Genomic DNA, 13,807 nt, shown 5'->3' with positions numbered 1-13,807 from the left:
TGGAATGGATTGTTGAATGAAATGAATCAGTTTAGCTTATCTATGCAGGTAAAATTGGCCACTAAATAAATATGCTCAAGATGGTTCAATGGTGTTAACCAATTATATCAGTTTTTTTGAAAATAAACCCGATATCAAAACAGGTCACATAACTCTAATTTCGAAATATATTAGATCAATTCTAATATAAAAACTGAAATGCTATAGAGAATATATATCTATTTTGGGAAAATAAACTGATACCAATCATAGCTTCGTAATCAATTATACAATAAAAACACATATAATAGATGTCTACGATATCATTTTTTATCACCAATACCGATATCTATAAAAATATTTATACCAGTTCCATACTTTTTAAACATATAATTCAAATATACGATATCATTTTTAATCACCAATACCGATATCTATAAAAATATTTATACCAGTTCCATACTCTTAAAACATTTAATTCACATATACGATATCAGTTATTATAAAAAGAACGATATCTATGAGAATATAAATATCATTTTTATATCTTAAACACATATAATTCACATATCAGATATCATTTATGAGAACTAATACCGATGTCTATGATACAGTCTATACCAGTTCCGTAATTTAGGAACATATAAGTCTGATCTAAGATATCTGTTCTTATATACAATACAGATGTCTATGGAAATAATTATACCAGTTATACGACTAAAACCCATATTATTAATATATATGATATCAGTTATAAATATAATACTGATATAATATATTATAAATATATCATTTATTGCATTTTTAACCATCCAGGAAGGGAAAATATATCGTATTTAAAAAAGGAACTGATTTAAAAACCTCTATAGAGATCAGTTCAAAACTGATATGTAAACCAATGAGAATAGATATCACGCTTTCCTACAACGAATTTTAGGGGCCTTAGATATCGGTAAATTACTGATATGTATGAGCTTTTTTGTAGTAGTGCGTTAATTGCCTACGTGGCACACTAGAAACATGCCACGTGGACAAAAAAATAAAAAAAATTTTAAAAAATAAACTAATTATTTAAAAAAACTCAAAAAAACAAAAAAAATGGAGTTGCAGGGGCTAGCTCCCAGCCTCCCTCCGCCTCTCACCCCTCCCTCCGAGACCCACCCAACCCAGCCAACCACCCCTCCGACCCCAGCCACCACGCCGCCGACCCACCCTCTCTCTTTCCACGCCTCTCTTCTCTCTCTCTCTCTCTAACTCTCTCTCTCTCTCTAACTCTCTCTCTCTCTCTCTCTCTCTCTCTCTCTCTCCCCGAAACCCCAGCCTAAGCCCAGCCCGAGCCTAGTGACCCACCCCCTCCTCCTTTTGCCTCCCCCAGTGACCCACCCACCTCCCTCCCCTCTCCGGCCACCAGCTTCATCTCTCTCTTTCTGTCATTCTCTCTCCCTTTGTTTCTCTCTCTCTCTCTCTTATAGATTTGAACGAAGGTGGGGCTCAGGGCAGGCGGGTCGGGGCTGGGGTTTCGGGGAGAGAGAGAGAGAGAGTGAGGTAGAGAGAGAGAGGAGATGAGAGGGGAGAGAAAGGGGGTGGGTGGCTCGGTCGGGGAGAGAGAGAGAGCGAGGCAGAGAGAGAAAGTGAGGGGCGAGGAGAGAGAGAGAGAGAGAGAGAGAGAGAGAGAGAGAGTGAGGCAGAGAGAGGAGAGAGGGGGTGAGTGGTCGAGTGGGTCGGCGGCGTGGTGGGTGGATCTGCGGCAGGGTAGCTGGGGTCGGAGGAGGGGATGGCTGGGAGGGGTAGGAGGTGGAGGGAGGCTGGGAGCTAGCCCTTGCAACTCCCCTGCAACTCCATTTTTTTTGTTTTTTGTTTTTTTTTTTTTGAGTTTTTATTTTTTTTGTTTTTTTAAATAATTAGTTCATTTTTTTAAATTTTTTATTATTTTTTTGTCCACGTGGCATGTTTCTAGTGTGCCACGTAGGTAATTAACAGCAGGCCTGACGGAAAAGTTGACGGAGGTACCTGGGTGTGCAAAATCAGTAATTGATGTACCTACGAGCAACTTTTTTTTATTGAGGTACTCAAGTGATATAGGGTGGTTAGTTGAGGTACTTTTGTGTAATTTGCCCTTGATTAAATCTGTTGCCCAACACTACCACTATTCAACCCAGTAGCTCCATCACCACCCACCCCCACTCATTCAACCCAACAGCCCACTGCCCACCCCTCCTATCGTCATTGTCGGAGTCCATCGCCAGTGACCCCCCACCGGCGACCCCGCACTACCGGCGACTACAACTGCAAGTGTTTATTATATGACTGACATGTGTCCAGTTCTTTCCAAGGCTACATAGCAATTTTTTGCAAGCCTTGCAATGGCAGAGGATGGTTACTCTGTGATTTTTGCAAAGGCCAGAAAACGAATGTGAAATCTGACAACAATCGGATCTACCGTCGATGCCTATCTTGCAAAATTGTAAGTCTATAAATTGCAATTTGCAATTTTTATGGAAACCCAATACAGATTGAAGTGAAATATTTGATTTTTGCCAAGGGTGGAGGTCGCCGATGTTGGAGCCTCCACGGTGAGGATGGGTGGTGGTGAGACTGCTGGGTTGGTAGGGTGGGGGGTTGTTAGGGTGTTTGGTTGCATGTTTAAGAAAGATAAAAGCACGTTTGGTTATAAATTTAAGAGTAATACATGGCTCAATTTTATTGGTCCACATAGAACTTCAATACAAGCAGGTACTAACAAAATGCTTTAAATAAAACTGTATTTCATTAACAGTAATGCTACACTTACCACATTTTTATACCACAATTTCATACCATCTTACATGGCATTCATACATTGGACACTACAAATTAAAAAATAAAACCTAAAAAAGAAAAAGGAAATACACTTCCAATAAAGTAATGACACATCAGGTAGGATACAAATGTGAGAAAAAAAATATGGAACAACTAGCATTATTGTTTCATTAATGCTCACTTGATACAAAATGGTGGCACCAATCTAGCCATCTAACATTAAATGAAACATCACCTATGCTAAATAGGAAATTGAAATCGGTGCTAGAATCTAGAAAATAAATATAATAAAGTCTACAATAATTCTACCAAGAAAAGTACGAAATAAGCAAGAAAAGAAGAACAAGAAGCAAAGTGCTCTCCAAAATTATCATAAGGTAGCTTCATATTTGCATTTTGGCAGCATTTATGGGTTTGTGTGTTGATGGGGTGTGTAGAGATCTATTCATTCAATTATGAGCTCTCTTGTTATGGTGGAAATGTGCTTGGTGACCAAGGAATTCCTTTTTCAAATTGCTGACACGTGTACGCCGGGATTATGCAGGAATGGGTTCTACGGCTTCCTAGCTTTTGCCAACTATGTAGTTTTAGTGACCGTTAATTATGGGTGTCGAAAACAACTCTCAGCATGGACTTTGCTCAATGTCAGCTAAGGCCCAAGGCAACCAAGGCACAGGCCTAGGGCCACAAATTTTGAAAGGCCTCAATAGTCTACTACACTACTATTGAAAAAATAATAATTTTATAATGGAACTATGGAAGCCTAAAAGCCTCCATCCTTTTCTTTTTGAAAAAAAAAAAAATTTAGGCCTAATATTTTTGTGGAAGCCTACTAGCCTAGTAGCCAACATGCCTTATGCCTACAATTAATGTTGCACACGGGCACCTCTACAATTAATGTTGATTACTTGATTGAGTGATTGCTGCACTTGCACAGTTGCACGCCTACAATTAAGCATTAGACTCTACATCTTTTACTTGTTGTCTATTCCTTATTCCCATCAGACTCTCAAGCTGTCGTCTCTCTCTCCCTCTTCTCTTAATCTCTTATAGTTTTCTCTATTCTCTTTGTCTCTCTGACTCTCGTCACTCTCAGTCTCTCTCGTCTATATTCTCTAATAGTCTCAACTCTCAATCTTCACAGTTCAAACTCAATAGTCAAGACTCATTGCCTCATTGGATAACTGGTAAGTTTTTGCTAATTTTTGATATTTGTCATTCGATTTTTGGTTTTTGGTTGTTCAAAATTGGAGTGTAAATGTGCAATGATATGATTTTTTATACTAATCAAGATTTTTTTCTTCAAAATTGCAGAGCCTTTTACTTGTTGAAATTGCAGAGCCATTTACTTATGGAAATTGCAGTTGAGAAAGGTTTTATTGTTCTTGTATCTCATTAGTTTTTGTTTGTTACTTTATTGTTTAATTATCAGTATAAATATCAAATATGTCTAGCAGAAAATTTGAATCAGGGTATGAAAAACTTAAGAAGAAAAAAAGAATAGAAAAACTAATTCAATCTCAAAAAGGAGCTCTTGATAAGTTTGTTATTAACAATAAAGAACCAAGCCAATACCCAAATCAAGGACTAAGTCAAGAACCAAATCAAGAGCCAATTCAAGAACACAACCAAGAACCAAGCCAAGAACAAAACCAAGAACCACACTAAGAACCAAGCCAACAACTAGGCCAAGAACCAAGTCAAGAACCAAATGAAGATGTAACAAATATTTATGATCCTTGCCAATGGAAAAACATCTATACAAACATAAGAAATTTATTAGTGGAAAGAGGTCCCATTAAAGACTTTGAATTCAATTTTCCTAACAATGAAAACTCTAGACATTTCTCTACAAGACATTACAATCGGAAATTACCAAATGGAGAAGAACGTGAAAGAACATGGCTAGTTTATTCAAAAGAGTTGGATAGAGTATATTGTTTTTGTTGTAAGCTATTTAATTCAAAGACTAGTAGAAGTCAATTGGCTAATGAAGGATGTAAAGATTGGAAAAATCTTAGTGAAAAGCTAAGAAGTCATGAAGCAAGTATTGAACATGTGACTAATATGGGTAGTTGGATTGATTTAGAATTAAGATTGGAAAAAAATAAAACAATAGATAAAAAATTACAAGAACACATTAACAAAGAGAAAGAGCATTGGAAAAAAGTATTATTAAGAATTATTGCAGTTGTAAAAAATCTTGCTAAAAACAATTTGGCATTTCGTGGAAAAAATGAGAAGATATATCAAGAAAATAATGGAATTTTTTTAAGCTTTATCTAAACAATTGCAGAATTTGATCAAACAATGGAAGAACATCTTGAACGTATAAAAAATGGTGATGTTCATAATCATTATCTTGGTCATAACATACAAAATGAATTGATAGATATGTTAGCATGTGCAATTAAAATTGAAATTCTTAAAAAAGTTAAAGAGGCAAAATATTTTTCAGTTATACTTGATTGCACACCAGATATAAGTCATCATGAACAAATGTCTCTTATATTACGTTGTGTGGATCTTTCAAAAAGTCCAATAACTATAGAAGAATTCTTTTTAGGATTTTTAAAAGTAGATGATACATCAGGAAAATGACTTTTTGATGAACTTATAAGTGAAATAACAAATCTTGAACTTAATATTAATGACATAAGAGGACAAGGATATGATAATGGATCTAACATGAAAGGGAAAAATCGAGGAGTACAAAAAAGATTGTTAGAAATAAATCCAAGAGCATTTTACACTCCATGTGGTTGTCATAGTCTTAATCTTGTACTTTGTGACATAGCCAATTCTTGTTCTAAAACTAAAACATTTTTTGGAGTGTTACAACGTGTATATAAATTATTTTCTTCTTCACCTAAGCGGTGGAAAATTTTTGAAGATAATGTAACTAGTTTAACTGTTAAAGAATTGTCACAAATACGTTGAGAAAGTCGTATAGCAAGTGTCAAAGCAATAAGATACCAAGCTCCACAAATTAGATATGCTTTACTCCAAGTAGCAAAGCTTAGTGACTTAGATCCCATATCAAAAAGTGAAGCCGAAACATTATCAACATATGAGACTGAAAACTTTGAATTTTTATTGGGCATGATTATTTGGTATGACATATTATTTGCTATTAACTCTGTTAGTAAAAACTTGCAATCCAAAGACATGCATATTGATGTTGCCATACACCAATTAAAAGGTTTGATTTCTTTCTTTGAAAAGTATAGGGAAAATGGATTTGAATCTGCTTTGATTTCAGCTAAAGAAATTGCACTTGAAATGGAAATAGATCCTATTTTTCGTGAAAAACGTAAGGTTTATAGAAAAAAACAATTTGATGAGAATGTGAATGATGAAACAACTCAATCAGCTGAGGAGTCTTTTAGAGTTGAGTATTTTTTATATATAATAGATCATGCTATTTCTTCACTTCAAAGTAGGTTTGAACAATTTCAAACATATGAACAAGTTTTTGGTTTCTTATATGATTTGAAAATTTTAAAGTCATTAGTCAATGATGATTTGAAAAGTAAGTGTCTTCATCTTGAAGAGTTTTTAAAAGATGGCAACACTTCTGATATTGATGGATTAGATCTTCTTCAAGAATTAAATGTTTTAAGAGAAATGTTACCAACAGAAACAAAAACTCCAATTGAACTACTCAATTTATTGCGAGGTTTGATTATTTTTCAAATGTTTGGATTGCATATATAATATTATTGACAATACCTGTAACTGTCGCTTCTGCAGAACGGAGCTTTTCAAAATTAAAACTAATAAAAACTTATTTACGGTCAACTATGTCACAAGAAAGATTAAATGGGTTAGCTATGTTATCTATTGAAAAAAATTTGGTAAAACAACTGGAATATAAAAATTTAATCACTAATTTTGCATCTCAAAAAGCAAGAAGATTGATTTTTCAATAATTTTTTTTAAAAAAATATTTTTGAATAATATATTTGGACGGCCTCTTTGTAGTTTCGCCTTAGCCTCACTTTTCATTGAGCCGCCACTGGTAGCAATCTATGGTGATATTTATTTAACTTGACATATGAAGGTCGGGCCTTTTTGTGTTCTATATTTATTTGGTATGCCGTGATATTAGATTATTTGGAGCTTCTTATCTATTTTTTTATACACCCAAAGACAATTTTTGTAAAGTCCTACAATTGCCATATTATTTTGTTTTACATGCAGAATAAAAGTTAGAAAGAGACTAGCTTATCAGTATTGAATTGTCTTAACAAATTCACATTGCAAATTAAGAAGTCATCCAAGGATTCCAAGGCATACTAAGATGCAAATACCTGCCAAGGCATCTAAGTAGCCACGTCATTTCTAATGAACAAAGAGTAAGGAAGTATGCTTATGAACTTATGATGGAGAGAACTCATATGCTTGTTTGGGGGAATTTAATTTTTTTTTTTGTTTTTTATGTTTGAGGTCTATTATAAATTTCATATGCATAAACGGGTAACCTGGTTTTGCACACTGTAGTCATCTAATATTTTCCTTAGTCAAAGATTAATCCATTTCACAAAGACTATGGGTTTTGCATGTTTTCATGAAGTGGAGAAAGAGGTGGTAGTGGGGTTTGATATAAAATCATCTTGCAGAAGCATCCACCTCGTAGCTTGCAGATGCATCCACCTTGCAGTTTGCATATGAATCTATAGAAAGAGAGGCTGGTGTCACGGCAGAGAGAGAAAGAGAAAAGGAGAGGAGAGAGAGAGAAAGGGAGAGAGAGACAAAGAGAGAAAGGAGATCGAGAGACAGAATCTGTATCCACCTTGCAGCTTGCAGATGCATCTTGCTTCTTAATAGTGTTTGAAGTTAAAAAATAAAATAAAATAAAAAATCGTTGCATGTAGATATGTTCATTGATGTTGTTTGAAGCTTTGAAAAAAAATTTACACAATAAACAGTGCGCTTGCATTTGCATGCAACTATGCATCTGCATCTGCATCTGCTTGCATTTGCAGCTACTTGGCATCTGTATGCATCTGCAGTTGCATCTACATTTGCTTGCAACTGCATCTACTTGCATCTGCATCTTCTTGCAGATGCATATGCAAGCGTATGAATTTTTTACTTTTTTTATATTGATGGATATGATTTTTATTTTTAGGGGTAAATTTGTCATTTTACTTGGAATACAAGTCCATAAAAGTCAAACTACTCACATGTCTGCTTTTGGACAAAAAAATATAACTAAACTAACAAAATGGGCAAATTGGCTTCAAAATTAAATTTAAGGGGACATTAGTAAAATCTATAATACGCTTCTGAATAGGCAAAGAGCTCAAAGTTCCAAGTCTTTTTTGAAACATTGTCCCTAACTATAATGTGGTAGAAGCCAGGTACACTTTATTGGCCTTAGATAATAACTAAACAATGATTTTGTGAAGCACTATTAATTGGCTTAACACCATAATTAATCGAATGAATTTTAAGGTCTGGAGGATAACAATATTCAATAGCACTCTCTCTAAACTCTATTAATTATAGTCTCTCTCAAGCTTTTGACAAATGATGTAAAGTACCTATGGTACACTTACGAGCAAATTGATAATTTAAGATACATGTTTGACAGGACTATGATCTCAATAACAAAACAAAAAAAATTAAATGTAGAGATATTATTAATATTTGCTAACGAGTTCCATGATTTAGAAGAAGTTCTCCTTCAAACTTTCAACAGTATCCTTCAAAGTCACCTCCAGAGGTGTAAATTTAACACCCAGAATTTGGGCTCTTTCCTTGGATACCTGGTAAGCTGGTGCGAAAGGTTTGTCATTTGCACATCTGCCAAGAATAAAGACAGTCATTTTAAAGCTTGAACTTCTAAAACTGAAGTCCAAATATTCTGTGTTGGGCAATCAGGCAATTATGGAAAAATGTATATTATCCGACTATATTTAGCATATACCACTTACTTTTAGAACCTACACCAGTGTTAACAAAGGAGCAAGTTATCAGAAAGTATTAAATTGAACAGTTCATTATCTTAAATCATTCCAATAGCTTATCTTTTGTTTCACAACAAAGGTGAAGATACAGATTTCAATAGAAAACAGAACAATAAGAAAGGCCAGGGATCCTTTTGGCAAAAATAGGTTTCTAAATGATAGACTTTACCTAATCAACTCCCTGTCTATCAAAAAATACTTAATCTAGGCTTTAGTACAGATATTGTCAAAAATACACATTGAATAGGATCTTGGCCATGCAAGAAGTAACCCAAATATCTTCAGATGGAAAAGTATGTACGAGGGCAATATTGAAATACACATAGAAGGGCCAAAAGAAACAAACACCTCTGCTATCCTGAGAAGTGCCTCCGAAATACACACAGTGACATGCAATACTTTAATTATATTAGCAACTTACTTTTCTGGAAGACGGAGTGCAGGGAAGATATCATGCAAAATTTTCACAACCTCAGAACAGTGTGTTATCCTTCCAACCAAACAGTACCTCCCACTAGCTGAAGGATTCTCAAAGGCTAGAATATGTGCATTGGCAACATCTCTAACATCAACCCATCTATAAGTAATGTTTGGAAATGTTTCGGTTCCTGCATCAATTAAACATCATTAATAATACTTTCTTCCAGGTAAGTTATGACAGATATCATGATAATTTTATAAATATTTTCAAACATTACCATCCTTGATCTCCATTTACACCTTCATGACCCCCTTTTTTTATACAAAAAAACTTCATATATATATATATATATCACCAACTTTACTTTATACAAAGGATTAAATATTCCAAATATGAAGTGGCATGTCAACATAGTAGTTGCAAAGAATTGCATATTGATGATAACAAAGATAATGGACACGAGTCAAATGACACTATAGAAGTAAATGCAAATGATGTGCTCAAGAATGCCCCAAAACATCATTCAAGATGTGCTCAAGGAACAGTAAAATGGCTCATGGATCAGTACTTATAACAATAACATATGTTCATAACTAATAGCCATGGAGGCAAAATAGTCCACTCTTTTGTACAGAGTGCAGGAGTTCTGGCAGATCAACAGTGATTTTTCATGTTGGCCATCACAGCTTAAATGATTGGAAGAATGTATTGTGATCTGAGATTCATCCAATTAACATGCTTGTAAAATTATTACCAAGGAAGTATGGATGTTGATGTGGATGTGGATATGGATAGAAGACGTTATCTAAAATATGGTACTTGATATATGATGTGGCAAAGATGAGCTAATAAATAGATAAATTTCAGATGGATTATTACCTTTTGTTATATTATTAAATTCTTGAAACTTAAGTTATCAAAGCATTCAAAGACTCTTAATTTAAAAATGTAGTCAACACATATCACCCTTATTTTCCTATAACTTGAATGAAAATTTAATTCTCTCTTTTTCAAATATGCTCATATCCTATCATTTATGGTGTATTACATACCATAAACATTGAAAAAGTATCAGTCTGTTTCCGTGTTTAAAGATTTTATCGTCGAAATCAAAATATGGTAATCAAGGACCAGATCTGAGTGTATGGACAAGTCAAACATGGATATAATATTTATACTGCTCCCTAGAAGAAACTATATTTTCTTAGGCATAAAAAGAGTATAATCTTCATTTCTTCTTTTTATATAGAAAGAGTAAATCTCTAAAACCATGAAATTTTGTATATTTCTATTAGAAGTGTTGTTTAATAAGGGCCGATGGGTAAGTTGAAAAAATATCACCTTTATATTACATTTCTATTAAGTATTGGATCATACCCTAAAAACAGGTTGTTTAATAGAAATGACTGCATAATTAAATCATGCAATATAATTATGGATAATGATAATTTTTCAATACTTGCTCCAGAGTACCATTTATGAGTTTCAGAACTGGCTCCACGCTTGTGTTCAGAGTTGGCTGTAAGAGAGGGCCAATCACCAATCCTGGATTTATTGCAACCATATCAATTCCTTTCTCTTTTGCAAACTTCCAAGCAGCTTCCTCAGCTAAGGTCTTTGAAAGCATATACCAAAGCTGATGAAAATAAAAATCTTAATAAACAAAATGAACATATTTTTTGGTATGCAAGCAATAAGATTTAACTTTTATCCAATAATGTTGTTATTACAAAAAGATATGCTAAGAAACCAGAACAAAACTAAGAAACAAGCACATGAACACCAATTGTGCCACCATATATAAATACATCATTCAATTTACATCCACCACCTAATATGATAAGACAGGCTTAAAGAGTCATAAAAGGTGTTCATAATGAAGCTGCTTAACAAGGTCAAATAGCAACTGAGGCATCTTAGATAAATCATGATAAGTTGAAAGTGAATTCTGCAGAATATGAAAATAAATGAATTAGAAAAGGAAAAAAGAAGTTCCATCTGATTTTCCATTACATAAACCAGTTACACTTCATATGCAGCCATCATGAAGAAGATAAAAAAGAGATAGTCTTAGCATATGTAAACAAACAAACCTTTGATTTTTCACAAATAGCTGGATCCGAAAACCAAGATTCATCAATTATTACATCCGGAGCAAGAGGTTTTCCAGTAAATGCAACTGCTGCCATAGACGATGTTATAACCACCCGTTTGATAGATGGAACCTTAGCACACGATCTAAGCACATTAAGTGTTCCCTTCAAAGCAGGGTCAATTAATTCTGCCTGAAAGAACCAAAAAAATAATAATAATAAATCTAGCAACACTTATAGGATCTTGATTTTAGAATTTGCAGATAAGATATAATTGAATTATTAATTCCAGAAAAGTATCTATTAGAAGACCTCCTTTTTTACTCAAAGTGATACCAAACAAAGACTTGCAGATTTATTTGGAAAAAATTTGTAAGTCTCTACAAGAAATTAGTAAGCATCCTGTGAACAATTTGATGTAGGACAATAGTAAGAGTAGGGAAGAGAAGATAGAGATCCGGATTCACTCCGGCCTTTGGCATCACACCAAAAGTGTATTTGAATCACTCCAATAAAAAATAGAAAAATTCCAGCATCACACTGGCCTTCGGCATCTCACCGAAGGTGGCTTGGAATCACTCCAAGTCAACTCGTGCTTCACACACAAGCAGAAAAATCTGATTTCTTTTCACCATTAACTTCTCTCAAAGGTTACAAACCAGCCCTTTTATAGAGCCTTTGATACATGAACAATAAGACCCACATTAATACGCCTAGGAATTCTAAGAGACATAACTCATAACACTTAATGCCTTGAACAGGTGACATAAAGAGACTCTTCATGTGTAAATTGCATTCATTAAATAAAAAAAGACTCTTCATGTGGTGCTTGGAACTTGGATGGACTGATTTAAAATACATTGAACTTGGCTCCTGCATTAACATTGTTTGGGCATAATGAAATGAATTTTAAAGGTGATAGTTTTGTTCAAATAAATCTTGCAGATAAAACAGAATCAAAATATTAACTTTATAAAAGTGTCTAACAGAAAACCATTGCATTTGCCTCGTTTTTCAATTTACTCAAAGTGATACCAAACAAAGTCTTGCAGATTTAGTTGGAGAAAAATTGTAAAAGAAGGTAGAAAGCATCTAGTGAACATTGTTAAGCAAAATGAAATGAACTTCAAATGAAATAATTCCGTTCCAATATATCTATGAAAGATAGACTTCCACAAGAAAAGCATGGCAAACCAAAATAAATAGCAGAAAAAACAATGTCCATTAAATATTCACAAGACATGAAAGTCCCATCTGCTGTCTGTAAATCCAGAAAAAATGCGTCAGAATGGTCACTTTTTGAAATAATATACAGACATACCATAACTTATGAATAACCAATAAGGTAGTTAAAGTAAGAAGGAATGTACCTGTGGATCATTGACATTGTGATAAAATGGGGATGCTGTATGGAAAACACCTTCGCATCCATCAATTACGGAATCAAACGACCCTTCTTCCAGTAGATCTGCTTTGAACAATTGAAGCCTTTCCTTAGCTCCATCTAGTGCAAGTAAGTGTTCTGTTTTCTTCTTATCATCTGTGTGACATATACAAGAATGAATCCATAAAGCATAAATACAATACCTTACCATATGATCTATTGATACCCATCTAAACATTCCCAATCTACTAGCTTTTTGCAACTATCAAAAAGACTATTTTGTAATTATTATAGATCATCACAAGGACACAAGGGTACTTAAAGATTACAATATATTTGCAAAGCACCAAAGTTTCTTCACTAAATGATGAGGAAAACAGTCAGGACCAGTTTGATGTTATCAATAGTGACTTTAAGTCACTGAACGGGATCAAACATGGCCAACTAACCAAGTTTCCAAGGTCCTAATCAGTCAAGAATCATATTGATCAAAGTAATTTCAGTAACCCACTCAAATTTTCTTGTAAATATACAAACCCACAAGAGAGATTAGTTGATTATTATAACAAATTGCAAGCCTGATACAGTCTTCAAAAAACTAGAATTTGGTCAAATAAAGATTCATATGTATCCTAGGAACACAAAGACCTAAATGATCATCAAATTAATCAGAAAAGGGTCTATGGTGGCACTCAATTCAGCATTGAAAGAAAGAAAAAGTGGGTATTTTATCAAACCCACATGAAGTTTGCAATTAAAGAAAAATCAGAGTAGTGAAGTGAAATTGATCAATGACCTGGGTCACGAACTGAGGCTTTGACAGTATACCCACGTTGCAGCAACAGTTTCACCAGCCATGAAGCTATGTAACCGGACGCTCCGGTTACACTCACCACCTTCTCTGCTCCACTCATACTCTCTGTCTCCGTCTCTGTCCCTCCCTGAAAATATATGATCGTTTACAGGTAATCTACATCAGCAGCTTGGTTCTTTTACGACTTTAAAATTTTGCTGAGCTATCCAAAGTGGGCAAAAAGGTAACTTTAGTGGAGGCTTGTAATTCTGATAGTAAATGATTTTTCTTTTTTGGCCATTTCTGATGATAAATGATTTTTTTTGGCCACTCTGATTTTTTTACTACTTTTAATTCAATAAA

The 13,807-nt window shown here is 34.2% G+C and overlaps 1 protein-coding gene and 1 pseudogene across 1 annotated transcript; one reads left to right on the top strand and one right to left on the bottom strand.

Moving 5' to 3' along the window:
* The first annotated feature begins 5,880 nt into the window (after window positions 1-5,880).
* Window positions 5,881-6,710, top strand: LOC147292090 (uncharacterized; annotated as a pseudogene).
* Window positions 6,711-8,256: 1,546 nt separating this feature from the next.
* On the bottom strand, window positions 8,257-13,630 carry LOC147292089 (phenylacetaldehyde reductase-like). Its single transcript, XM_086238224.1, has 6 exons — window positions 13,448-13,630; window positions 12,638-12,807; window positions 11,268-11,459; window positions 10,648-10,810; window positions 9,175-9,361; window positions 8,257-8,589 (listed from the first exon to the last, which is right to left on the bottom strand). Exons 1-6 carry the CDS (start codon window positions 13,563-13,565, stop codon window positions 8,454-8,456), a joined length of 966 nt encoding a protein of 321 aa, XP_086094350.1. The 5' UTR covers window positions 13,566-13,630; the 3' UTR covers window positions 8,257-8,453.
* Window positions 13,631-13,807: the final 177 nt, after the last annotated feature.

This window comes from Dryas octopetala, chromosome 3 (genome assembly GCF_963921425.1).
Source record: "Dryas octopetala chromosome 3, drDryOcto1.1, whole genome shotgun sequence".
NCBI lineage: Eukaryota > Viridiplantae > Streptophyta > Magnoliopsida > Rosales > Rosaceae > Dryas > Dryas octopetala.
This window is presented reverse-complemented; position numbering and strand designations above follow the sequence as displayed.